Source organism: Peromyscus californicus, unplaced genomic scaffold, assembly GCF_007827085.1.
Source record: "Peromyscus californicus insignis strain IS unplaced genomic scaffold, ASM782708v3 Scaffold_11__1_contigs__length_118956290, whole genome shotgun sequence".
Taxonomy (NCBI): Eukaryota; Metazoa; Chordata; class Mammalia; order Rodentia; family Cricetidae; genus Peromyscus; species Peromyscus californicus.
Window position 1 is genome coordinate 38,520,799 of NW_026294402.1, and position 25,865 is coordinate 38,546,663.

The 25,865-nt window shown below is 48.5% G+C and overlaps 3 protein-coding genes across 6 annotated transcripts; 2 read left to right on the top strand and 1 right to left on the bottom strand.

Moving 5' to 3' along the window:
* Positions 1–7,315: 7,315 nt before the first annotated feature.
* Dpagt1 (dolichyl-phosphate N-acetylglucosaminephosphotransferase 1) lies at positions 7,316–13,941 on the top strand. 3 transcript variants are annotated; one of them, XM_052757968.1, is made up of 9 exons: positions 7,320–7,887; positions 8,244–8,364; positions 8,627–8,840; positions 9,530–9,676; positions 11,539–11,623; positions 12,393–12,581; positions 12,894–12,981; positions 13,145–13,300; positions 13,385–13,941. In XM_052757968.1, the coding sequence occupies exons 1-9, from the start codon at positions 7,727–7,729 to the stop codon at positions 13,448–13,450; spliced, it is 1,227 nt and encodes a 408-aa protein (XP_052613928.1). In that variant the 5' UTR covers positions 7,320–7,726; the 3' UTR covers positions 13,451–13,941. The 3 variants fall into 3 exon arrangements, with proteins under 3 accessions (XP_052613939.1, XP_052613934.1, XP_052613928.1); XM_052757979.1 differs by lacking the exon at positions 13,385–13,941 and having other exon boundaries at positions 7,316–7,887; positions 12,894–13,000; positions 13,145–13,257; XM_052757974.1 differs by lacking the exon at positions 13,385–13,941 and having other exon boundaries at positions 7,316–7,887; positions 12,894–12,989; positions 13,145–13,257.
* Positions 13,942–14,060: 119 nt separating this feature from the next.
* Positions 14,061–16,473, top strand: LOC128122435 (histone H2AX). Its single transcript, XM_052758017.1, has one exon. It carries the CDS (start codon positions 15,165–15,167, stop codon positions 15,594–15,596), a length of 432 nt encoding a protein of 143 aa, XP_052613977.1. The 5' UTR covers positions 14,061–15,164; the 3' UTR covers positions 15,597–16,473.
* A 239-nt stretch (positions 16,474–16,712) lies between these two features.
* Positions 16,713–25,558, bottom strand: Hmbs (hydroxymethylbilane synthase). Of its 2 annotated transcripts, XM_052757992.1 has the most exons (14): positions 25,365–25,558; positions 21,996–22,049; positions 21,571–21,643; positions 21,155–21,204; positions 21,015–21,070; positions 20,603–20,680; positions 19,477–19,554; positions 19,304–19,379; positions 18,361–18,474; positions 18,109–18,147; positions 17,786–17,905; positions 17,548–17,601; positions 17,356–17,442; positions 16,713–17,269 (listed from the first exon to the last, which is right to left on the bottom strand). In XM_052757992.1, exons 1-14 carry the CDS (start codon positions 25,395–25,397, stop codon positions 17,096–17,098), a joined length of 1,086 nt encoding a protein of 361 aa, XP_052613952.1. In that variant the 5' UTR covers positions 25,398–25,558; the 3' UTR covers positions 16,713–17,095. The 2 variants fall into 2 exon arrangements, with proteins under 2 accessions (XP_052613952.1, XP_052613963.1); XM_052758003.1 differs by lacking the exon at positions 21,571–21,643.
* Positions 25,559–25,865: the final 307 nt, after the last annotated feature.

The window sequence follows — 25,865 nt, forward strand, 5'->3', positions numbered from 1 at the left end:
AACACCGCCAGCGCCCCGCCCCCACCCACCCTTAAAGGAGCCGCGCCCGCACCGGGCGGGGCCTAGGCAGCCAGGCGCGCAGAGCTAGAGGAGGGCAGGGGCTTGAGCTGTACACGTAGAGGGTTCCGGGATGGAAGTAGGCGGAGTCCTTAACCGCCCCGCCCTGAAATCCGGGCGCACCCCTTCAGAACCGGGCAAGGGAACTTCGCTTATCTGAGATACCGCCTGTTTTCCCTTTCGCTTCTTAGATTTCTACAGGTTGGACGCCTGTGGGGTTAAGAACGAGTTGGTCCCTGTGAAAATCACCACCCACTTCCAATAACTGGCTCAGCAGCTCCTGGTCTTATTGCTTGGCTGAAACTAGGCCCTGGGTAAGGAGGGGTTAGGTATTTCTCCCAGAGAGAGGTGCCTGGCAAAAGTCCAGCTAATATCAACGGCGAGAAAATGCCCCTAAATCTGGTAAAGGTTGAGAATAGAACATTTCCATCGTCCTTCTTCCCCTTGGAGCTAGGATTCAGGAACCCCCCTATTAACCTCCTTGCTTGCGTGGGTTTGTTCTCGAGATATTTCCCAAGCCCAGGGCTGTCTGTTTTTAAAAATAATACATTTCCATAGTAACAGCTCCTGCCTGTGGAGCACGTGTAGAGGGGATGGTAATGAGAAGGGAGCTGGCATTGTAGCCCTGGACTATCAATAGATTTGGTCAAGAGACTCTCGTCCCAATGTGTAGCATCTCGTGTAGTGCCACCTGACTGTAGTCCTAGCTACTCGGGAGGCTGAAGCAGGGTGATATATTAGCTGAGGAGTTTGAATCCAACCTAGGTGAGACCTTGTCATAGCAAACCCTGCCCCACAAATCACATATGTGATACCCCAGCCAACTCCAAAGAAATGATGTTCTAGGTATCCTTTCTCTAGATTCCTTAAAGACGAGCTCATCTTCGCTTCTTGGGGGCAAGGCGGGGTATGTAGTAGAAGACTCAGAGGCTGGGCAGTTGTGGTGCAGACCTTTAATCTCAGTACTCGGGAGGCAGAGGTGAGAGGATCTCTGTGAGTTTGAGGCCAGCCTGGTCTACAGAGCTAGTTTCAGGACAGGCTCCAAAGCTACACAGAGAAACCCTGTCTCAAAAACAAAACAAAACAAAACAAAACAAAACAAAACAAAAAAAAAAAAAAAAAAAAACAAGGACTGGAGAGATGGCTCAGAGGTTAAGAGCATTGACTGCTCTTCCAGAGGTCCTGAGTTCAATTCCCAGCAACCACATGGTGGCTCACAACCATCTAAAATGAGATCTGGTGCCCTCTTCTGGTGTGCAGACAGAACACTGTATACACAATAAATAAATCTTTAAAAACAAACAAAAACAAAAAGGAACTCTATTCCCCAAGAGCCCGTTTTCATGACTTATGGTGAGGCCTTTAATACAATTCTTTCTACACACAAGGTAGGATGAGAAGACGTTAAATGTCTTTCAAGTCCATTTGTCTAGGGAACAAGCCTATAAGAGCAAACAGTGCTTCACAAGGTCGAGGGTTGTAGGGCTAGGTAAAACACTGACTGTCAACAACAGAGTTGTCTGACCCAGAAGAGGAAAGGTTGTGTAGCTTGAGGTATCCCTGCTTTCACTGTAAGGAATGATGGGCACAGGCAAGCTTTGCTGTGACCCTGACCCTACACAGTGAACTCCAGAACTAATGGAGATCCCTAGAGCCTCAGTCTTTGATCTAAGAGCAGAAGACATAGGATCAATGGAGGAGAGAACTCTGGGCCAGAACCTAGGAGGAAGGAGTCACTGAGAAGAAGAGCCATGTTCAGGGAAGCAAGTAATGTAAGAAATTGTTGAAGTGCAAGGCCATTTCTCCTTAAGAATTCTTCTTCGGAACAGTTAGAGCTCCCAAGAACTCCATTCTCTAGCAATCAGTAGGAGCTCACCTGTGAGCCCAGCACCCTGGAGGCTGAGCAAGGATTGTGAATTCAAGGTCAGCCTGGGTTATACAGGGAAGTTGGGCATGGTGGCATTTGCCTTTAGTCCCAAAACTTGGGGACAGAGGCAGGCTGATCTCTATTACTTGGAGGCCAGCCTGGTCTATATACTGAGTTCTAGGCCAGTTAAAGCTGTGCATTAACACCTTGTCTCAAAAAAAGTTCTCTACGATCTTAGGTTTATTCCTTCAACTTCTTTACTGGGTACATGGCCCTATGCTGCCAGATCCTGCTTCAGAATTGTGTTACATGATCTCCCTGGTTTCCACATCTCCCTTCTACCTACTACTTAGCCTTTGAGTGCTTATTTCATTTTTGCTTTATGGTTTAGCTGGGTGCTTGTATGAGCACTTTGTTTTACTCATCATGAAACTCAGAATAGAGATGATGTCATAACCATCTCTCTTCCCTCATACTCAATGAATGTATCTTAATTATGCTGAAGTAGTCTTTGAAGGCAGCAACTGTATTTTTATCACTGTATTCCCAACAGCACTTAGGAGTTTCTCATGCCATAGAGATGTGCCAGTTGTCACTTTTGTTGCTGTTGTTTTGTTTTTTGAGACAGGGTCTCACTATGTAGCCCTGGCTGGCTTGGAACTCCCTATGTAGATCAGGCTGTCCTTGAACTCATAGAGGTCCTCCTGCTTCTGCATCTTGAGTGCTGGGGTTAAAAGGGTGCAACCACCATGCCCCCACCTCAGTTATCTAGGAGCTAGAAGTCAAGCTCAGTTGGTAAAATCCTAGCTTAGCACACACAAAGCCTTGAGTTCGAAACTGAGCATCACATAAACTAGGCATGGTGGCACACAACTGTGACTCAACCCTCAGGAGGTGGAGGCAAGGTAGAAAGGTCAGAAGTTCAAAGTCAGGCTGGCAATATGGATTACTTAGTAAATTCAAGCCCAGTCTGGAATATGTAAGACCCTGTCTTAAAATGTCTTAACAGAAAACAGTCCAGAGGGTTTGGAGTATAGCTCAGTGGTAGAGGCCTGGCTTAACATGAACGAGGCTGCGGTTCCTCTCCTAGCACTGCAAAAAGGAAAAGGAAGAGGCTGCATCAAGGCAACCTGTCATAAGTGGCACCTCAGTGGTTGAGGCTCAGGTAGCCTCAGAGAAGTTAGCTTCACTTGGGCAGGGCATGGTGGCTCACATCTATAATCTCAGCTTGCACATGGGAGACAGTGGCAGGAGATTCTAATTCAAGACCAATCTAGGCTACGTACCAAATAAAACAGACAAACAAAAAATTAGAGAAGGACAAGGAATCTAACTACAAAGGGGACAAACACCAGGACCAAAACCCGTGAGCAGCATGAAACTGAGTTGATGATGACCACTCATCTTAGATTTCAGGTTGACCTTGGTTGTATTCAGTTTGTCCAAGCTCTTTAAGGAGGAAAAAGGTGTTATTGGCTGTTTTTCACTTTTTTACTTTTTTGGCTCTTTTGAGAGGTCTACCACCCAGCTCCCAAGTAAATCACACACAGAGACTTATTCTTTTTTATAAATACCTGGCCTTAGCTTGGCTTGTTTCTAACCAGCTTTTCTTAACTACAATTATGCCGTCTACCTTTTGCCCCTGAGTTTTTTCCTTTCTCTTATTTCTGTGTATCTTACTTCCACTCTTACTCCGTGGCCGGTTGGGTGGCTAGTCTCTACTTTTCTTACTCCTTGATCTCTCTTGCTTCCTGGTTCCTCTTTTTCTCCTATTTATTCTCTCTGCCTGCCAGCCCTGCATATCCTTTCTGCTGCCTTGCTATTGGCCATTCAGCTCTTTATTAGACCAATCAGGTGTTTTAAATAGGCACAGTAACACAGCTAAACAAAGGCAACATAAAAGAATGCAACACATCTTTGCATCATTAAACAAATGTCCCACAGCATACACAAATGTAACACACCTTAAAATGATATTTATTCCACATGAAGGTATCACTTGAATCATACTTTCCTTCCTTTTTTTGTAGTAATACTGAGAATTTCTACCCTGTTCAGAAATTTGTCTGAGCATTTTTCCCAACCTCTCTACAAATTGTCAGTCAAGTTTAAGAACCATAACTCAAAAAAAAAAAAAAAAAGAAAGAAAGAAAGAAAAGAAAAAGAAAAAGAAAGAAAGCCAGGCGCTGTTAATCCCAGCACTCAGGAGGCAGAGGCAGGCGGATCTCTGTGAGTTCGAGGCCATCCTGGGCTACAGAGTGAGTTCCAAAAAGATGACTCAGCAGTTAAGAGTACTGACTGCTCTTCCAGAGGTTCTGAGTTCAATTCCCACCAACCACATAGTGACTTCCAACTATATATAGTGGGATCTGATGCCCTCTTCTGGCATAAAGGTGTACATACAGATAAAACATTCATAAACATAAATAAATAAATCTTTATTTTATTTTATTTTCTATCATCAGCTTGATACAGTACAAATTCTTATCCTAATAGTGAAATGTTTCACTGATGCTTGCCCAGTGATTGAATAAAACCAAAACTTATTATAAGTCACAGTCATCCTAGGGTCCCCCTGCTATGTAGCCTCCCTGGATCTGTGGGTTACAGTCTGATTGTTCTTTGCTTTATATCTAGTATCCACTTATAAGTGAGTACATACCATGTTTGTCCCTCTGGGTCTGGGTCACCTAACTCAGGATAATATTTTCTAGTTCCATCCATTTGCCTGCAGATTTCATGCTGTCATTGTTTTTCTCTGCTGAGTAGTACTCCATTGTGTATATGGACCACTGCTGTGGGATGTTCTGCATGGCAAATGTGTTGCTGATTGGTCAATAAATAAATCACTGATTGGTCAGTGGCCAGGCAGGAAGTATAGGCAGGACTAACAGAGGAGAATGGAGAGAACAGGAAGCTGGGTGAGGGAGACACTGCCAGCTGCCATGATGAGAAACAGCATGTGAAGATGCCGGTAAGCCACGAGCCATGTGGCAAGGTATAGATTAATAAAAGTGGATTAATTTAAGCTGTAAGAACAGTTAGCAAGAAGCCTGCCACGGCCATACAGTTTGTAACCAGTATAAGTCTCTATGTTTACTTGGTCGGGTCTGAGAGGCTGTGGGACTGGCAGGTGAGAGAGATTTATCCTGACTGTGGGCCAGGCAGGAAAACTTTAACAACAGACCACATTTTCTTTAAAAAAAAAAAAAAAAAAAAAGAACCAGAATTCTAGGCTGGATGTGATGGTACGTATAATACCAGCATTCAGGCAGGAGAAGCAGGAGGATTGCCACAAGTTCCAGACCAGCCAAATGGACACTAAGAATTTCTATATTATTTCCACTTTTCAAAATCCATGTCAGCCCAGTGGAATGGGAGACGTTCAGTTTTACTTTCAGTTGATGAGTTTTGCTAGCTGGAGTGAGAAGAGAAAGGTAGGAAGAAAAGGACAGGACCACGGCAGACCTTGCTAGTTTCAGAGCCCCAGGCTTTGCCCAGTGAAACATTTCTGAGCTTGGCTTTGTCAGGCAATTGATTTAATGGTAGGTTGGCCTTGCTTCCTGGGAGGCACTTGGCTGCTTAGGAGATGTGTGCTGTCTGCTCAGTACAGGGACAACCACAACTCAACAGATCTGTGAGTCCCCGCGATGACGGCACGTTTGAACTATGACCAGGAGAGACACAAAATTTCAAGTGAGCCATGTATTTGTTTCTTTCTCTGTCCATCAAGGGAGCACTACCACCACGGGAGCAATTATTCAGATTATATGACAAGTATCCAAGTCACCACTTCTGAGAGTAACATGTCCATGTAGCTGATAAATCCCTAATGCCTTGTCTTCAAACAAGAACTCTTACCTTCCTAGATGGGTGCTGGGTAAGAAAATGATTTCTGGAGAAGAAAGACACAAAGAGATTTTACGGCTTAAGCCAGGTTGGAAAAGATTCATTAGGATTGGCCTCCAAATAAAAATAATAATTAAAAAAAATGATACAGACTGTCCCTCACACCTCCAGGGAGTCTCAGCCTACTCCTGATCAACAAGATAGATGAGTGCTCCCTCCTGGGAATCCTGCAAGCTCCGCCTTCCCACCTGCTCCGCCGCGTAGCTCACATTCCCCATTTGGAAGACCCTTACCCTCTCACTACAGAAATATTATAAGATAATACACCCCAGGGCCCTCTCACTTCCGTGTACTCCTATCTATCGCTCTCTATATCTTTTCTAGACTCACTCATCATGTTCAATGATGCCTTGTACATAGATATCTTTGCGTCCTAACCCTCAGGGGACACCAGCGGAAAGGGAAACATTTTCCTCCCTGGTGTTTGCTTGAATGTGTACACACATAGAAAAACAAAACTTAGTATATACTATCGAGTAAATGTGTGTGTGTGTGTGTGTGTGAGAGAGAGAGAGAGAGAGAGAGAGAGAGAGAGAGAGAGAGAGAGAGAGAGAGAGCGTGTTGGGGGCTTTAGGGTTAATATGAGCCATTTTCAAGTAGAAGGGGCATTTCCTAACTGTTGGATGGTTTGGAGGAAAAGGAAAGATTATCTTTTACCTTAAAAATGTCAATCTCACCTTGACTCTAGGAGCGTGCTATATTTAAATGGGATGGACAAAATACCATGCTATGGTCAACTTCCTAATTCTCTGTGGTGGATCCCTCTCTGAGGAATGGGAAACATTTGCCACCTAAGAGATCAGTGTTTCAGTGAACTGCTGCTTGCCGAAGAATAGGTGTCAAAAGGCAAGTGACTTGGAAGAAGAAACCTGACTGGAGACCCACAGGGTCACCAGAGGTATGGTTAAGCTCTCCTGCCTCCTTTGCTCTTTCGAATGCTTGTTTGTGTCCGTGTTTTGAGAGCTTGGCACAGTGCTGTGATCCAACACCAAGTTAAAGTCCCTGCTTAAATCCAGTACCCGAACGCACAAACAGCTCCCTCAGTGGCGAAATGCAGCCGTGGGTTGCCCAGCAACAAACTGCTATAGTGGAGGCAGAAGGTGGGTGGGTTGTTGAGGGAAAAGTACCTGGATCGTGAACAAGAAAAAAAAAAATGGGAGGGGCATTTCGAGTGTCTGAGCTTTCGAATTTACAAAATCCCTTCAAATTGTGGCTGCGTTTCTGGAAGCAGTGTTTACCTTGGCAACAATTTTCCTGCAAAGAGCAGGCGTGGTTCCACACTCTTTTCTCTCTAGACCACAGGCTTTCAGTAGCCATATTTTCCAGCCCCGGGGCATCCTAGATTAAGCTCAGGCTGCTAGCCCTTTAAGCCCGACCTGCGTGGGGGACGACGTGGAACTACAGAACAAGCTGTGTCAGCCACGTGGTACAAGGGAGCGTTCATGTTGGAACTGGGCAAAGCGTATTTCCGCTTTGAGCTGTACAATATGATGTTCCGAGAGTATCCACTTATCTTTTCTTCTGTTGAGTTTCCAAAACTCTAATGATGCCACTCCTCTCGATCAAAAGTTTAGTTTAAAATAACACCACTCGTCCAGCTCTAGTGCCCGTTTTAAAAATGGTGCCTCGGTCTTCAGCAGCGATAGTTCTTTTGCAATTAAGATCCGGGCGGAAACAATGGGTAGGTGCAGCGAGGCAGAGCCGAGGTTGCTTCATAGAGCCTCTTGCAGGTCAGGAGGGAGGGTCAGGTCATAGTTGGGTTTTGTTCCTGCTGGCGCGGGAATGCTCTGCGTGTAAGGGAGCTGCACTGCCGACTGCCGAGGCCTCTGGGATTGTGCCGGATTTGCCAGTTAGCTGAGTAGGCGGCGGAGCGGCGGCCCCTGGCGGGTCACCATGTGGGCCTTCCCGGAGCTGCCGCTGCCGCTGCTGGTGAATTTCATCGGCTCGTTGCTGGGATTTGTGGCTACGGTCACCCTCATCCCTGCCTTTCGTAGCCACTTTATCGCCGCGCGCCTCTGTGGCCAGGACCTCAACAAGCTCAGCCGGCAGCAGATGTGAGTTAACGGCACACGAGTGTCCTGGGTTAGGGGGGCCAGGTTGTGCAGGACAGGGGCGAGAACTGAGGTGCTTTTGCCTTTGCGCTGGCCGGAGAGAGCTAACCTGGGCAACCCAGAACTCTGGCGGGTGGGGGTGGGGTGATAGAATTGTCTTATCCTGGAAAGGACGGAATGGGACCTTTGGGTGTTAGGACTTCTAGCAGTGGTATCCTCTTCCCTGTGCACACTCTCCCTACTCCCCAACAAAACAAAATCCTGGGAAGAAAGCCACTCTGGGTTACTGTAACCCCTGCAATAGTGAGTGACCACGCCCCTTTCCTTTTCCTCCTCCACCGGTTGCTGCTGGGCCTCAGCCCAGAGTCCCAGGGAGTGATCAGCGGTGCTGTTTTCCTTATCATCCTCTTCTGCTTCATCCCTTTCCCCTTCCTGAACTGCTTTGTGGAGCAGCAGTGTAAGGCCTTCCCCCACCATGAAGTAAGTGCACTAGTGCGGACGGTTGGCTGAGGCCGGGTACTTACTTGAGTTGGGGTTATTTGGATTTGGGCAGAGGGTGCTTGTGGACCCAACTGTAGAGACAGGAATTCTTGGACTGATGATTATAGCTCAGTGATAGAGCCTCCCTAGTATGCCCAAAGCCCCGGGTTCAGTCCTCTACTCCAAAAGAAGAGACAGGAAGCAGGACTTCTTGAAGGGCGGGTAGCAGGCTTGAGTCCTGATTTGCCCGAGCCGTCCCCAGTTTGTGGCCCTGATAGGTGCCCTGCTTGCCATCTGCTGCATGATTTTCCTGGGCTTCGCCGATGATGTACTCAATCTACGCTGGCGCCATAAGCTGCTGCTACCCACAGCCGCCTCACTACCTCTCCTCATGGTCTACTTCACTAACTTTGGCAATACAACCATCGTGGTGCCCAAGCCCTTCCGCTGGATTCTTGGCCTGCATCTGGACTTGGGTGAGTAGCCCTGTCACTGGTGCCCCTCTGGCACCGACTTCAGGGTACCCTTCCCTCTGAGATCCCAATAGAACACCCTTCCTAATGTTCTGTATTCTCCATCAAGTATGCCTTTTATGTCCCTGTGTCTACTCAGATTTCTCTTTTTTCCTTTCCTCATTCTTTCCTATCCTTTTTTTCCTTCCTGTATCAAGGAATTGAACCTAAGATCTGATGCTTGCCAGGCAAGCACTCTGAGCTATACCAAAGCTTTTCCTTTCTATTTTTTCCATTTTCTAAAAATTTCAAATTAGGGGGACTGGGGAGATGGCTCAGTGGTTTAGAGCACTCACTGTTCTTCCAAAGGTCCTGAGTTCAATTCCCAGCACCCACATGGCAGCTCATTACTGTCTGATGCCTTCTTCTGGTGAGCAGATGTACACGCAGACAAAGTACCCATATACATAAAATACATGTCTTTAAAATTTTCAAAACATGGTCACTCACTAAGTTGCTTTGAACTTACTTAGCCCAAGCAGGCCTTAAACTGGTAATCCTCCTGTCCCAGCCTTCCAAGTAGCTGGAATTATAGACCTGTGCTACTAGGCCTTGCCTATTCAGATCCTTTCATTCATCCTGCCCTCTGTTCTCAAAAAAAAATCCAAATCCTACTTCCCTAGGTAGCTCTAACTCTGATTCTGTGTCCCCAGGGATCCTGTACTATGTCTACATGGGACTGCTTGCGGTGTTCTGTACCAATGCCATCAACATCCTAGCGGGAATCAATGGCCTAGAGGCTGGTCAGTCACTAGTCATCTCTGCTTCCATCATCGTCTTCAACCTAGTGGAGCTGGGAGGTAGGTGGGACTGGAGACGGGGAAAGAGATGCCTGCCTGTTAAGGGAATTGCCTGGTGTGGATTTAGAGAATTCCCAGGGGAAGGGCAAACACAAAAGCGGTTTTAGAATGGAAGCTATTTACCTTGCAAACACCAGCAGGGAGTTAAACATGAGGAGGAACAGCAGTGCTGCCATCTATAGCTTGATTGGCGTGCCTAGACCAATGATTTCTATTGGAGATAAACAGCTGCACAGAACCCCAGCATCAGAAAGGGTCACTCACCTTCTGACCACAGTGGAAAAAGACACACACACACACACACACACACACACACACACACACACACACAGACAAAAACAAAGACTCCTCCCTTCATAGCTATGCCTGAGTACAGGCAAGCCAGAACACTGACTGAGAAACATAAAAATGACCAGGATCCTCTTTCAGCTAACATGAGAGGGTACAGCTTTTTTCCAATAACAATTCAGTTCTTCCCACTTTTTTTGTTTTGTTATTTTGAGATAGTCTTGCTAATGTAACCCTGGCTGGCCTCAAACCCATGGTCATCTTTATCTGTCTCCTGAGCACTTGAATTATAGGTATGTGCCACTACACCTGGCTCCCAGGCGCTGGGATTACAGGCATGTGCACTACACCTGACTTCCTCCTACTTCTTAGATTGAAAAAATATATATTAAAAATTACTCATGCCCACTCAGGAGGCAGAGGCAGGCTGATCTCTGTGAGTTCAAGGCCAGCCTGGTCTACAGAGTGAGTTCCAGGACAGGTTCCAGAGCTACACAGAGAAACTCCATCTCAAAAAACAAAACAACAGCCGGGTGGTGGTGGCGCACGCCTTTAATCCCAGCACTCGGGAGGCAGAGGCAGGCGGATCTCTGGGAGTTCGAGACCAGCCTGGGCTACCAAGTGAGTTCCAGGAAAGGCACAAAGCTACACAGAGAAACCCTGTCTCAATGTCTTGAAAAACCAAAAAAAAAAAAAAAAAAACAAAAAAAACCCCACAACAATAACAAAAAATTACTCATGCCTTCTGAGAGCTCCCAATTCACAGTGCATCTCTACTTCCTTTTTCCTCTCCCAAATTACCCAAAACAAATCCTAAAACAAGCTCCTCAGTACTCCTTTGAGTGATATGTTTTATGGTTCCCTGTGGTTTGTGGTTACAGAAGTCTTAGTTTCTAAGTAAACCCAGGTTTGACTATTAGATATTTCTGGTTGTCTTTAGTTGATGGACATCAACAAGTGCTTATTAAAACTAAGCACTTGGTTTTGTTTTGAGACATGGCTGTACCGTGTAGCCCTGGAACTCACAGAGATCCAAGTGCTGAGTTTAAAGGCATGTGTACCTTCCCTGCCCCCAGCTAAAGCCAAGCACTTTTAAAGCATTATCTCCTTTAAATCGGACGATGACTTTGTGGAACTTGCTTTATCCAGTTTGACAGATGAGAAAATGGAAGCTTAGAGAAATTCAGTGTGTCATATTCAAATTCACACAGCTAGGAAGTAAAACTGGTGTTCAAACCCCAACTGGACTTTCACATTTAAGACAGTCACTAGCCTTTTTGGAAGCCTCAGCGAAAGTGCTAGAGTATTGGGAATTGCCTGGGTGATGTGAAAGGGGAAGTTAGAGCTGGGGATGGTGGCAAATACCTGTAATCCCGGTGCGTGGGAGGTGGAGGCCAGACTTGGCTACATGGGAAGTTGTAGACCAGTGGGGGTCAGGGTGGGGGAAGCGTTGGTCTTGAAAGTGACTTGGGTGAGGTGTTCCTAATGGCTGGGAACATAAATTAGACACAGATAAGACCAAGGTGCATAGGGAATGTGGGTTCTAACTTCTTCCTTTTTACTCTGCTCCAAAGGTGATTATCGGGATGATCATGTCTTTTCCCTATACTTCATGATACCATTTTTTTTTACCACCTTGGGATTGCTGTACCATAACTGGTAAGTAGGCCTATGGATAAGAGATATGTGGGAGGGATAGTCATAACCTGGCTTCTCATGAAGAGACTAAAATTGTGCCTATCTTTGTTGGGTATTCCTGGGTCTTCCGTTGGTAGTGGTTTGCCATTCCTGTTGTTCTGTGTGTGAGCACGAGCATTTGTGTATTTATGGTACAGGGGAGTGAATCTGGGGGTCTTAAAAATGCTAGACAAGCACTACTACTTAGCTGTATCCCCAGCCCTTTAGTTTTTCTTTTGAGATTGGGGTGGCGTGTGTGTGTGTGTGTGTGTGTGTGTGTGTGTGTGTGTGTGTGTGCGCGCGCGCGCGCGCGTGTGCGCGCACGCTCTCACTTAAGTTACCCAGGTTGGCACTGAACTTATTGTGTTGGTCAAGACTGAATTCCTGCCTTCAATAACAGCTGGAATTACAAGCGTGTGCAATTAGATACCACCCCTCACCCCACCACACATACACCATAGTGCTAGGGATTGAATTTATGACCTTGTGCTTGCTAGGTGACTACTTTATCACTAAGCCACACCCCAGCCTGGTACTTATTATGGGTTGCTGTCTACCTGCAGTAGTTGGGAACAAATGTTATGGAGCCCCCAGGAATGGATGAATTTGGGGCCTTGGGTCCTGCAGAGTTTCTGGAACAGCCTTGCTCCTAGAACTCAGGGTCAGGACTAGCCTGTTGCTGAGAGTGTGATGTGAAAGAAAGGGTCAGTGGTGACTCTTGCCCTCGGCTCAGCTCCTCTCTCCCATACAGGTACCCGTCACAGGTGTTTGTGGGAGATACCTTCTGTTATTTTGCCGGCATGACCTTTGCCGTGGTGGGAATCTTGGGACACTTCAGCAAGACCATGCTACTCTTCTTTATGCCACAAGTATTCAATTTCCTCTACTCACTGCCTCAGCTCTTTCACATCATCCCCTGCCCGAGACACCGTATACCCAGGTAGCCATTCCGGGGCTTCAAAGGGTCATTACAGCTTTTCATTTTGGGTGGGTAAAGCCAGCCTCCACATTTCCTGTGTAAGAAGAGGAGGGAAGAGAAGGGAGAAGTGTATGTGGGTAGCCCATTCTAATTTACAAAGCCCATTTACTTACATAATGTGTAATGCTTACAACAGTTTCTATCACCCAGATGTAAGCAACTGAGCCAGAAACAAACCCCAGTGCTTAAGTACTCAGTACTCTGCTCAGTAACCCAGGGTGGAAAGTTCTCTGAGTAGTGATTCAATCACATGAAATCATCTTCCCTTTACAGACTCAATACGAAGACAGGCAAACTAGAGATGAGCTATTCCAAGTTCAAGACCAAGAGCCTCTCTTTCTTGGGCACCTTTATTTTAAAGGTAACAAGGTAACAAGTAGGTAAGGCCCCAGGCCACCATCCTTAACTTGGGACAGGGGAAACCTAGGCCTTCTCAGACCCAAGGGGAGTTTGGAAGCATCAAGAAGATTCCCTGTTGATGAAATGTGTGTATCAGAAGTTGTCTTCACATCCGGCCCCTCCAGGTAGCAGAGAGCCTCCGGCTAGTGACAGTCCACCGAGGTGAGGGTGAGGATGGTGCCTTCACTGAATGTAACAACATGACCCTCATCAACTTGCTGCTTAAAGTCTTTGGGCCCATACACGAGAGAAACCTCACACTGCTCTTGCTGCTATTGCAGGTACAATTGAGGGTGGGGTAATTACGTACATTTTCTTGTCTCTATTTTACCTGGGTTCTTATTCCAGTCCATTTCTCCTTCCAGATCCTGAGCAGTGCCGTGACCTTCTCCATCCGTTACCAGCTTGTCCGACTCTTCTATGATGTCTGAGTTCCCTGAAGATTGTCCTTTACCACATGGTCTCCATTGGTCTCCATTGGACCTCACTCAGGACCAGCCTCTGTTTGGTCCAAGACTGCCTTCTGGTCCAGACTCTGACTGTTCATTTTTCAGTTTTGTTTTCAGCTTCTCCCATCACCTGTGGATATTGACCTGGACCTTATTGGATTTAAAGTCCATTGGTTGGACTTTGCCTATGGATTTCTTTAGCTTGCTACCCTCTCCCTTTCTGTCCTATCTGCAGCCTCGTAAGGGGAGATGTAGCAGCTTTTATGCAAATATTCACAGCTCAACTTTCAGAGCCCTGATTCTACAGGAATTTGCTGGACCCTGAGAGAGAACCTGAGCTAGGGCTAGAGTTAGGGCCCTATACTCTGAGGTAACCTCACATTTGACTTTAAAATTAAGTGTTCTGATTAGGAAGAGCAGAGGCAGGGCCATGTGCTCAAAATGGTGACAATAAAGGGTTGTCTTTTACTTGCTCCTGTAGGTGTATCCACTCCTCTCCCTCTTTTTTTTCTCCTAACCTTTGAGGTGCTTGAGGATTGAACTCAGGGCTTCCTTGTACTTAAGTGCTCTACCACTGAACTATATCCCCAGCCTGATATATTTATTTTTCATATGGGTATTTTAGGATCAGTTGGAAGGATTGGGGTGGGTACCTTTTCCAATAGGATGCCTACCTCTGCCCCATCAGACCCTTTCCTGCAAGAAGTGACAGAACTGAAACCAGACAGAACATGTTGAATAAATATTAAAATACTAACTTGTGGTAAAACAAAGGATCACAACGCTCAGTTTTCCGACATAGAACTGAACTCTCAGGTTTTATTTCTTCTCTCTCTCTCTCTCTCTCTCTCTCTCTCTCTCTCTCTCTCTCTCTCTCTCTTTTTTTTCTGAGACAAGGTTTCTCTGTTTAACAGCCCTAGCTGTACTGGAACTCACTACTCACTTTGTAGACCAGACTGGCCTTGACCTCAGAGACCGCCTCTGCCTCAGAGCGCTGGGATTAAAGGCGTGCACCACCACGCCCAGCCTCACTTTTTTTCTCCTTTAAACCCTCCCTTTGCCAGATTTGAGGAGGGAGTGGGAATGCCCTGCCCTGGGAGGAGAAAACCCGAGACAGGGTTTTCCCGTGTAGCCCTAGCTGTCCTGGAACTCACTCTGTTACCAGGCTGACCTTGAACTGAGATCCACTTGCCTCTGTCTCCTGAACGCTGGGATTAAAGGCGTGCAGCACCAGCGCCCAGCTGACCCTTTTCCTTTAAAACCCTAGGCCGGCCCAGATTTCCCAGAGACCGTAGAGGTGGCTCCAGACTCCTCCCTCCTTGTCTTCCGGTTCTGGGTGCGCTCAGTAGCGTTTAAATTTCGCGCGCTTAATACGGATTGGCCACTCGCACGGGTGATTAGCCTCCTGCTCGCGGCTACTCCGCCTTGCTTTCTTCCCCGGGTAAAAGGTTTTCAAATTGGACCAATCGCTGGGCGAGCTCTCTCCGCCTAGGCGCGTCACCGAAGGGTTAATTGTAACCAACCAGAGGCCGGTGTGAAGGAAAAGAGCCAATCAGGCGGGCGCGGGGGCGTGTCCAGTGAGTTTATAAGGGCGAGCTCGCCCGCGCGCGGCGACAGTTGACTGCGGCGGTTGGCAGTTGGTCTGCTTCGTCGGCGTTCGCTCTTTCTCTCTCTCTGCCCTTCTACCTCGTACACGATGTCGGGTCGCGGCAAGACCGGAGGCAAGGCCCGCGCCAAGGCCAAGTCGCGCTCATCGCGCGCCGGCCTGCAGTTCCCGGTAGGCCGCGTGCACCGGCTGCTGCGGAAGGGCCACTATGCCGAGCGCGTGGGCGCAGGCGCCCCGGTCTACCTGGCGGCCGTGCTCGAGTACCTGACGGCCGAGATCCTGGAGCTGGCGGGCAACGCGGCCCGGGACAACAAGAAGACGCGCATCATCCCGCGCCACCTGCAGCTGGCCATCCGCAACGACGAGGAGCTCAACAAGCTCCTGGGCGGCGTGACGATCGCGCAGGGCGGCGTCCTGCCCAACATCCAGGCCGTGCTGCTGCCCAAGAAGACCAGCGCCACCGTGGGGCCCAAGGCGCCGGCGGGCGGCAAGAAGGCCACCCAGGCCTCGCAGGAGTACTAAGGGAGCCGCGCCGTGGCCGCCCAGCCCTCCCCACACCTCCACAAAGGCCCTTTTCAGGGCCACCACTTCCCTCACAGAAAGAGCTGAGCCACTTAGGGCCGCGGGCCGGGCCGCCTCGTCCCCGTTCTCTCCCCTGTTTCTTCTGCCCTCGCGCGTTTCTGCCTCCCTTTGCCCCTGCACGGCCTCCGGGTCAGCCACGGAGGACGCGGGCGCCGCCGCACCTGCCCATCCATCCCGGAGCTTCGCCGATCTCCGCCTTCGATGGGCCGCGCGGAGAGGCTGCGACACCTTCCAGAAGTCTCGTCTTTTTGCTGTGACGTACGGCCGAGGTGGGCCTGAAGGTGAGTCCCTCCGCAGCTGCAACCTGGGCGTCTTTTCTTCAGCTTGGTGCTTAGCCCTCGCCTGGACCTTCCCCAAGTGACTTGATTACCAGGCTTTGGTGAAGAAGAGAAGTGGATCATATGGTTTGGTCCTGTATATCCCCCTTGCTGGCCTCTCAAACCAGTTTCCCCCATCTTCATTCATTAGGCCGGTGTGTGGTGTGGCCGGGACAAAAATCACTGTATTACGAACCGATTTTCCCCAGGATGCCTCCTGGAAAGGGTTTGGGAGAAGCTTACAGGCCTGTGGACAGAAGAGCTGTGTTCCTGCCGCAGGAGACTGGCAGCCGGGCCTCGCCATCCCTTTTTCTCCCCAGCGACTCAACTCAACCCAAACACCTAGATACCAGCACAAGTCGGTGAATCCCTCTCTGGACTGAGCCTCTGTTGGCTTCTGAACTGGAATTTTGCAGCTATCCCAAGTTTAGAACCTTAGGTAGTGGGGAGTTTCGATGGGCTAATTTTATTAAAGGATTGTTTGGTTTTTTAAAAATGGAGTGTCTTGTTTTAATTTTGAATTGCTGTAGGCCCGGGGCTGGGGTTATATGGTTGCGTGGTAGAGCCGTGTGCCTGGCTCTAGCCATGTTGTGGTGGAAAGTGGGACTATAGGGTAAGTTCCCTTACTTTCTTTGGGCAGTGGGAATGGGAAGTCTAATACAAGTAGCTCCTGCTACTGGAGACAGGCAGGCTGTTTTCTCTGTTTCCTTGGTACTTCCTTGGATATATTTTGATAACATGAAGTAGTCAAAGGTTTTTATTTGTTTGTTTTTACAACAGAGAAGTCCCAGATTCAAAATTCAGGTTTAAAGGACTTTGGGTTTATATCTTCCCCCAACTCCACCAAAACAACAACCACATTCAGAGCTGGTTTAATTATTAGTGGCATTGGTTATATTCAAAGATTGGCATGGACTTTTTCTAAGAGATGAAGCCCCAACTACTGACGAGGAAAGGCAGTCATCAAAGCCCCAAGGTGAGGCATGTCTCTGGAAGTCTCAACACCCTGTGGTTCAATCTCCTGGGATAGTCACCCCCCAAAGTTAGGGAGCACAGGGCACTTGGAAGCTAGATGTAGGCACTGGAAAGAGGCAGCCGGGGTGCCTGTACCCTATAGACCAGTTAGTGCGCATCATTAAGCTGCCGTGCAACATCCAGAATGTTCTTGGCTCCTTTGTTCAGCAACAAGCTGGCCAGGCTGATGCCCAGGTTTTCAGCAGCTAGCTGGGCTCCTCTTGGAATGTTCCGGGCAGTGATTCCAACCAGCTGCGGGTCATCCTCTGGACCATCTTCATGCTGGATGACGGAAGGAGTTAAAATTTGGTGAGAGGGAAGGTTATAAGTACTTGTGTTTATTCCTCCATCTCCCAGTCAATAAATACCTGAAAAGGGACCTGGATGGTAGTCTGCATGGTCTCTTGCATGCTATCTGAGCCGTCTAGACTCCAGACTCCTCCAGTCAGGTACAGCTAGGAAATAGAATGGGTTGTACCACATATTCAGAGAAAGTTGCTTAGACGTTTGGGTGCACACAGAAATGCCACACACACACCCCATCCATTCTCCCTGCTTACTTGCCCATCGCTCATCACTGTATGCACTGCTACTGGCACGCTACAGCCTCCTTCCTGCAATGACAAGTCCCTTGAGCTCTAAGGACATGAACTGAAAGGGCTGCTGGGGCAGACCAAGGTCCTCTCTCCACAACTCTGAGTTACCATTACATTACAGAGCACTTACCTGAGAAACCTCCTACTGCCCTTCCTGATTCCCCAAGTCCTCACACCACCATGGGAGGACCCCAAGTCTTACCAGGTGCCTCAGAAAGGCCCTTTCAGCAATGCAGCGAAGCAGAGTCTCAGGATCATGCAACACACTGACAAGTTCCAAGATATCCTGGTCCTTGGCTCGCACTTCCACCGCTAGGGCTCCCTAAAGGAAAACCGGGCCTGCTCTTTCTCCAGCCATGGAGCTGAACATGGAAACCACCCCTCTTCTACTGCTTCCCAGGGTCTTCTGCTTGCCAAAGCCCACCCCTCCCTGAGCATTGTATTTGGTGGGGAGAAGATGTCAAAGGCTATGAACCCAGGTTCTTGAAGGGGCACATGAACAAAGCTCTCTCCAGGCAAACTTACCTGACCCACAGCATACATGCATTCCTCTGGGTGCAAGATCTGTGAAGGCAAAACAGACAGAATGGTGGGGTGTCCAAAAGCAGTGAGCTAGGGTTTGCCAATTGGGAAGCCTGAGGGAGGTACAAGCATGATCTGGCCTCTAATCTAGCCTGGGCTTACTTCTGGCTTGTTAGTGTTACTGGCAGAATGGTCACGAAGGTAAAAGTCAGGAGAGAAAGGCAGATTAAATGGAATGGAAGGGGCAGCCCCTACCTGCCCCACCCGGTTCTGCCAGCCCATGCGCTGTAGGCCTGCTACAGCCAGGATAACGGCACTGAACTCCTGCTGCTCATCGAGCTTCCGTAGCCGGGTGTTGAGGTTTCCCCGCTGTGGAGACATGCTAAGGAGAAATCAGGACTCACACAGTGCGCCTTCTGTTCCACAGTCTCTTTTCCCCTTCAGCTGACTTTTAAAGACTTTTGGGACAGGATCTCACAGTGTTGTGGGGCTGGACTGGGACTTACTTTATAGACCAGGGTGGCCTTGATCTCATGGAGATCTGCCTGCCTCTGCCTCCAGAGTGCTGGGATTAAAGGCATATGCCACCACATCTGACTGGAACATACTATTTTAGTTTTATATGTATGGGTGTTTTGCATGCATGTATGTCTGCAGAAGCCAGAAGAGGGCATCAGATCCCCTAGAGCTGAAGTAAGAGAAAGTTGTGAGCCACCATGTGAGTGCTGGGAGTTGAACCAGGGTCCTCTGGAAAAGCAACCAGTGCTTTTAACCACTGAGCCATCTCTCCAGCCCCAGGACATACTGTTTTTAAAATTAGTTTTATGAAACACACCACATAGTCACTGTAAAAATCAAAACCATTTAGTAGCATAAAAAATAAAAATAGGAGCACCTTCCACCCCGGCCACCCAGAAGTAATTACTGATCAGTATCACTTGTATTGTCAATGCCTGTCTGTCTCTCTAACTAACATGTTGACTATATAAGCAGGAAGAGTATTTTATAATTATCCTCGTGGCCAGGCACCTGCCAGAGTTTAAGAAAACATTGAAGAACTATGGATGGATGGATAGATGGATGGATGGATGGGTGGAAAGACAGATAACCCACTGCCCCCCAGGACCACTTGCTTTGGAAGGTCCTTCTAGACTCAGGACCCTCAGGAGTACTCTAGACCTTCTCTTGTGAAGGATACAATGCTCTTGAATTCCAGGTGTGGGAACTTTCTCTGTAGCTGGGCCACTCTCCTCAGGGAGCTGGTTCCCACGGCGCTGCTCAGAGAGAGAGTGTGGAATACAATTTAACAAGAGCTGCCCACCGTTCTCCACTGCCCATCCCTCTGTCTTCTGCACACCAGGCCCCACTCACCTCTTCTCTGGCAAGGTTTCTAGGGTCTTTCCAATAAATTTTGGGTGAAAGACAACAGCATCACAAGGGTTTTCCCGTCTGGAGAGCAAATGATGAAATAAAATTATTATTTGGAAACAGGGTTTAACTCTAGCCCAAAAATTTACTATGTACCCCTAGGGTAGCCTCAAATTCACAATAATCCTCCTGTATCAGACTCCTGAATGCTGAGATTATAGGTGTGAGCCACCAGGCCTGTCTTTATTTTCTTTTTAAAAGGTTTTGTGTTTTGCTTTCTTTCTTGATTGTTTAATTAATTAATTAATTAATTTATTTTGGGTTGTTTTGTTTTTGTTTTTTGTTTTTTGAAACAGGGTTTCTCCATGTAGTTTTGGTGCCTGTCCTGGATCTCGCTCTGTAGACAAGGCTGGCCTGGAACTCACAGAGATCCGCCTGGGAGCCTTTAATCCCAGCACTCAGGAGGCAGAGGCAGGTGGATCTCTGTGAGTTCCAGGCCAGCTTAGTCTACAAAGTAAGTTCCAGGAAAGGCACAAAGCTACACAGAGAAACCCTGTCTCGAAAAACCAAAAAAAAAAAAAAAAAAAAAAAAAAAAAAAAAAAAAAGGCATGCACCACCAATGCCCGGCTGATTGTTTTAATTTTTATTTATAGGGTGGAAGAGTACGAATGCCATGGCATGTGTGTGTCAGACAGATGACAACTTAGGGCTTCTATTTTCCCCTTCCCCCATGTGGACCCCAGGGATTAAATTCAGTCATCAGGCTTGGAAGCAAATGTCTTTACCAGCTAAGCCATCGTAAACTAGCCTTCTTGCACCCCACACCTTGAGACACAATCTCACTGCGTTCTCAGGCTGGTTGAAATGACTCTAGCCCAGGCAGGCAGTGAACCTCTGATCCTCCTAATTTAGCTATCCCTAGTGGCTGGGATTATAGGCCTGTGCCACTGAGCCCAACTCCAGGCACTCTAACTAGCCAACCAATTGGCTTTTCCAGTTTTCTGCCATGCTTAATGACGGACAACCTTCACAGCAGAGGGCTACGTGGCAAAGTCCCAAAGGGGAAAAGCCAAAGACTCCCATTGGGGTTAAGCCCCTCCCCAGACCCCTCCAATGCATAACTCCTACTTGCAGATGGCTCCAATGGTAAAGCCAGGAGGTAGTATAGTGGGCACATCCTTCAGGGAATGAACAACCAGGTCCACTCTAGAGACGAGAGGGGAGGACACAGAGAGCGGCTTTGAGGAGTTGACCTTACCCTTCTCCACCCACCGAGCTTTGACTACAGCTCTTCAGAAGAGGCCATCCTAAGACCTAAGGACCTTGAGGTCTGCTGTCCTCTCAACTGCTACCCCATTTCCCCAGCCAGTCTCATATTCTAGGCAGTTAGGGGGCTCCCAAACAAGACGCTCTCCTTTGTGGAAGCCTATGAGCGCCTTAGGCTTAACGCCTAACCCAACAGTCCTGCTAATATTGGGAGGCCACTTTGGGGTTCTAGCAAGAAACCGGAGGAGTGCCATGCTCTCCCATTCTCACTTACTCATTTTTCTCCAGGGCGTATTCTAGCTCCTTGGTAAACAAGCTTTTCTCTCCAATCTGCCAAAAAGAGCCTCAGAGTGACCCTCTTGGGGAAGAAGTGGGGAGAGGGACTGGAAGGGCAGGAATGGGGACGGCCATTACCTTAGAGAGTGCAGTATCTAGAATCTTGTCCCCTGTGGTAGACATAGCAACTGAGGAGAGAGTCAGTCAGGCACCCATTAATTAGCATCTATTGTCACCACTGGTTCAGCACTGTGCTAAGATTCACAGTTGGGGTCAGAGGCACGTAAGTCCCAGCTCCTACCCTCTAGGAATACACACACTAATGGAAAAAGCAGACACGTTCATAAAAAGACCCAAGGCAGAAGGTAGTAAGTGCCAGGCTAGCCCAGGCAGTCGGAGGTGAACATGCGCACAGGAGGCCATCCCTCCATCTGCAAGCAGCCAAAACAGATTCTCACAAACAGGCTTTGACTTTGGGCAAGGCCAAAAATGCCGTGTTCCCCCATTCACTGGCTTCCTGTTCACTGCCATTCACCGCTCTCGAGAAAACTTACTGATTTCAAACTGCATGCCAGGGTGCAAGGTTTTCAGCATCGCCACCACAGTGTCCGTCTGTATGCGAGCCAGCTGGGGAGAGACTTGGATCGTTCCTGCCCTTCCCTGGCCACTAGTGGCCCCAGGCTCAAATCCTCATATGGGTCAAGAAAGATTAAAAAAAAAAAAAAAGGCGGGGGGACTACACTTCTCACATGGGGATGAGAAGAAGAAGGGCCTGGCTTGGGAGTCCTTTCTCTGTACCCCAACCACTTCCCTGGTCCAGGGGCTTGACTTCAGAGGAAGTAAACTGCCTTTCCCTATGAGATTGTCTCCCAGGCATTCTTTATTTCCCCTATGCTAGGAACTAACCCTCTGGGTCCCCTCAACTGGTGGCCTTGTGAGTATTAGAACTCTTCTGGCAACTCCCCGCGTCCGTACTCACCTGGCTCTTCCGGGTTCCCACTCGGATCACCCTCATCTTGGAGCCGTTGTTTTCCTGCGGAAGGAAGTCCCCAGGTTACAGTCGGTTCACGACACCTTCTCCAAGAACCAGGACCACACGCTTAGGAGAAAGGACCCCCCAGGCCCTCTGGCCCCGTGAGTCTTCAAACAGGGAAAGACTCCCACGACTGCTCTTTTAACCTTCCTCGGTACCTTCTGCCCTTCTGCAGGATCCAGAGAAGCAGAGACCAGAGGAAAGCTGTCAAAGGATCCGGTATGGTAGCAGCAGCCACTGGGACACTGAGCCCCAAAGCCTAGCCTGGCCAAGGCTGTTCTCAGTGGGAGGGCTGCACACAGCCAGGTGGGTAAAATGATAAGGCCCATCAGCCTAAGCACAGTGAGGGTGGGCCCTGTCGGAGGGTGGGGCCTGCAAGAGGCTGGGGCAGGACAGCTGAAGTCACACATCACTAGAGGACAGGGTCACTGTCCACAACAACTCAGGCACTTGAGAAAGCCTCACTAACCCCTAGGTCAGACACTAAGGGTTCCTTACCCTGGCAAGGATGTACCCCTATAAGGACTGAGGTGTATCTAATGTATAGTCCTGTTCATCCTCTTGACTGGGGGACTTTGGGAACATCATCCCATCAAGGACCTGTTAAATGAAAGGCCACCTAATGCCTCAAGATGCCCCATAAGACTATGAGGATAAACTACTTAACATTCATTTGTCTAAACGCTTTCTCTGATGTCCAAGCCAGAGCCAAGAGCTCAAAGGGACACACCTCTTCCTCCTGTCACAGTGCCTTGGATAAAGAAAAGTGTTTAGGCCGGGCGGTGGTGGCGCACGCCTTTAATCCCAGCACTCGGGAGGCAGAGCCAGGCGGATCTCTGTGAGTTCGAGGCCAGCCTGGGCTACGAAGTTAGTTCCAGGACAGGCGCAAAGCTACACAGAGAAACCCTGTCTCGAAAAACCAAAAAAAAAAGAAAAGTGTTTAGTGCCAAGCAGGTAGAACTGGGTTCTGCAGTCTGACACAAAGGTCTTATTTCTTTCTGCTGACTGGAGCCACTGTAGAAACTGCCCACTTTCCCTGCACTGGGCCCCTCATCCCACAGGTTCACTGGTATCAGACACTCAGGTTCTTGGTCACCAGAGGAGGTGAAAACTTGCTCTTGGACTCCACTCTACTCTACTGGGATTATTCCTCCAACAAATGACTCTGAGATTGTCTTTGTAATTTAGCTAGGCTTGAAATATTCAACACAAATTCTAGGCCACAGGGAGCCCACAGAAAGGAATGGCTAGGTTCAAGCAATTTCTTAAATTAACTGAGCCAGTATAGCAAGTCCAACTGTTCCATTTAAAAAAAAAAAGTATTGGGGGCTAGAGAGATGGCTCAGATGTTAGGAGCACTCGCCATTCTTCCAGAGGTCCTGAGTTCAATTCCCAGCAACTAGATGGTGGCTCACAACCATCTTTAATGAGATCTGGTGCCCTCTTCTGGCCTGCAGGGATACATGCAGGTAGAACACTGTATACATAATAAATAAATAAATCTTAAAAAATAAATAAATAAACCTGGGCAGTGGTGGCACATGCATGTCTTTAATCCCAGCACTAGGGAGGCAGAGGCAGGCAGATCTCTGAGTTCTAGGCCAGCCTGGTCTACGAGTTCCAGGACATCCAAGACTACACAGAGCAACCCTGTCTCAATCCCTTCCCCCAAAAAAAGCATTGTGAGGTGAGGGGCTGGAGAGATGGTTCCCTGATTAAAGCACTGGTTGTTCTCCCAGAGGACCTAGGTTCAAGTCCCAGTACCCACACAAGGGTCACAACTGTCTGTAATGTAACTTCAGTTCCAGGGGATCTGGTTCCCTCTTCTGGCCTCTGTTGGGCACACATGTAGTTCACACAGACATGCATTCAAGCAAAACACCTATACACATAAAGCAAACTCAGAGATCCGCCTAACTCTGCTGGGATTAAAGGCATGCATGTGCCACCATTGCCAGGCATAATCAATTAATTTTTTTAAAAAGTATTTGGAGTTGGGCAGGTGGCACATGCCTTTAATCCCAGCACTTAGGAGGCAGAGGTAGGCAAATCTCTGTGAATTTGAAGCCAAATTCTACAAATAGAGTTCCAGGACAGCCAGGGCTGTTACACGGAGAAACCCTGTCTCCAGAACAAACAAACAAAAAGTATTTGGGCTGGCACAATGGCTCAGCCAGCAGAAGTGTTTGCTGTACAAACCAGATGATATTAAGTTCTATCCCCAGATTCTATGGAAGGAGAACTCACTTCCAAAAGTTATCGTCCATTCCACACTTGCACTGTGGCATGTATCCACAGGCACAAACACATACACGATAATGATAACAGTAATTAAATAAAATTCAGAATAAGACATACAGGGCATGGTGGCACATGTCTGCAGTCTCGACACTCAATAAACTGATAACTGGGAGAATCACCCCAGTCCAGGAGTCTGAGACCAGCCTGGTGAATGGAGCACTATCACTTAAAGGCTTGAGCCATGTCCTTGCATATTGCCCTCAACAACCCTCCTAGGTTAGACAGGGTAGGTACTTCCACCAAGTGTCACAGAGATGCAGAGAGGTCAAATTACTGGCTAAAGGTCTCACAGCTATGAACAGGAAGAAAGTGGGTGCTAGAATCCAGATCTTCCTCCTCCTAATCCAGAGCCTTGAAATGTCTTCACTAGCAAAGACTCCCGCTGCTCACAGCTTGGGCAAGAGATAAGCAGGTCTCACAGCCCGGCCTTATCTCAGGCAGTCAGTGGCCTCAGGGTTCAGTGTCCAGAGCTTTCCAGCAGACAAGGAATGACAAGGCCTATTCACAGTAGTAATTCAAGTGTGTCTCAGCTGGTGACTTTGTGGGTGGCTGGGGCTGGGTGACTTTCATAACGGAGAAAGGGAGAAGGCACACATCCAAGACGTTTGTATATAGTTTTAAGACTTGGGGGTGTGCTCTCCCATGAATCTATTGGATCGTATTCCAAGGCAGCTGGATTTGCCTTGGCCCCTACTTTGTGAAAGGATCTTGTCTGTGTATACACTTTTACCGGCCCACTATCCCTTACGCCAAGGGAAATCCAGACAGAAGCCCATAGTGGACCATCTTTCCATTCCCAACTCCGCGCCCCCCCCCCCCCCCCCCCCCCCCCCCCGCTCAGGCTCTCGCCTTCACTTCCTAGGGGCGACCTAGTTACTGGCCCTTTAAAGGGTCTGGCGCGGGGGATGACAGCTAGCTATTCGGACCAATAGACGACGGAGCATGGCAACCCGGACCAATCGCTGCATTCAAAAAAAAACCCTGAGAAGTGCGAGTCACCGGCTCAGGACTCACCACGGTTGCAGCCGCCCCGCCGTTACCGGACATGACTCCGCTTAGGGCGCAGGCGCGGCAGGACCGCTGCGGTCCCCTGGGGCCTGCAGAAGCCGGCGACCTGGGCCGGCGGGGACTGAAGGCACATGGAGCCCGAGCCTGCACTTCAGCCGGGCTGCAGGACCTGCTGAGCTCTGCGTCACGTCCGCTGCCCTCTCCCGAAGGGGCGGCACCTTCCTCTGGGCGGGAATTAGGATTGCGACATTGCCGGCCTCATCTCACACATCCACATGGCGCGCTCTACAGAACAACTCAGTTTTGTTTTGTTTCTTTTCAATTTCTTTTTTGTTTTTCTTCTTTTTTTTTTTTATTTTGTTTTTTTCTAGGCAGGGTTTCTCTGTGTAGGCCTGGCCGTCCTGAAACTATGTAGACCAGGCTGGCCTCAAACTCACAGAGATCCGCCTGCCTCTGCCTCCCGAGTGCTGGATTAAAGGCGTGCGCCACCACCGCCCGGCTATTTTT

Bases quoted from the DNA above. Each gene is read 5' to 3' on its own strand.
- Dpagt1 (XM_052757968.1), top strand. From the start codon at position 7,727: ATGTGGGCCTTCCCGGAGCTGCCGCTGCCGCTGCTGGTGAATTTCATC. The intron at 7,888-8,243 runs GTGAGTTAACGG...GCTGGGCCTCAG, and splicing joins AAGCTCAGCCGGCAGCAGAT to CCCAGAGTCCCAGGGAGTGA. The intron at 8,841-9,529 runs GTGAGTAGCCCT...CTGTGTCCCCAG, and splicing joins TGGCCTGCATCTGGACTTGG to GGATCCTGTACTATGTCTAC.
- LOC128122435 (XM_052758017.1), top strand. From the start codon at position 15,165: ATGTCGGGTCGCGGCAAGACCGGAGGCAAGGCCCGCGCCAAGGCCAAG.
- Hmbs (XM_052757992.1), bottom strand. From the start codon at position 25,397: ATGTCCGGTAACGGCGGGGCGGCTGCAACCGTG. The intron at 21,071-21,154 runs GTAATGGCCGTC...TCTTTTTGGCAG, and splicing joins TAGATACTGCACTCTCTAAG to ATTGGAGAGAAAAGCTTGTT. The intron at 19,380-19,476 runs GTGAGTGGGGCC...CTCTCTGAGCAG, and splicing joins GAAACCTTGCCAGAGAAGAG to CGCCGTGGGAACCAGCTCCC.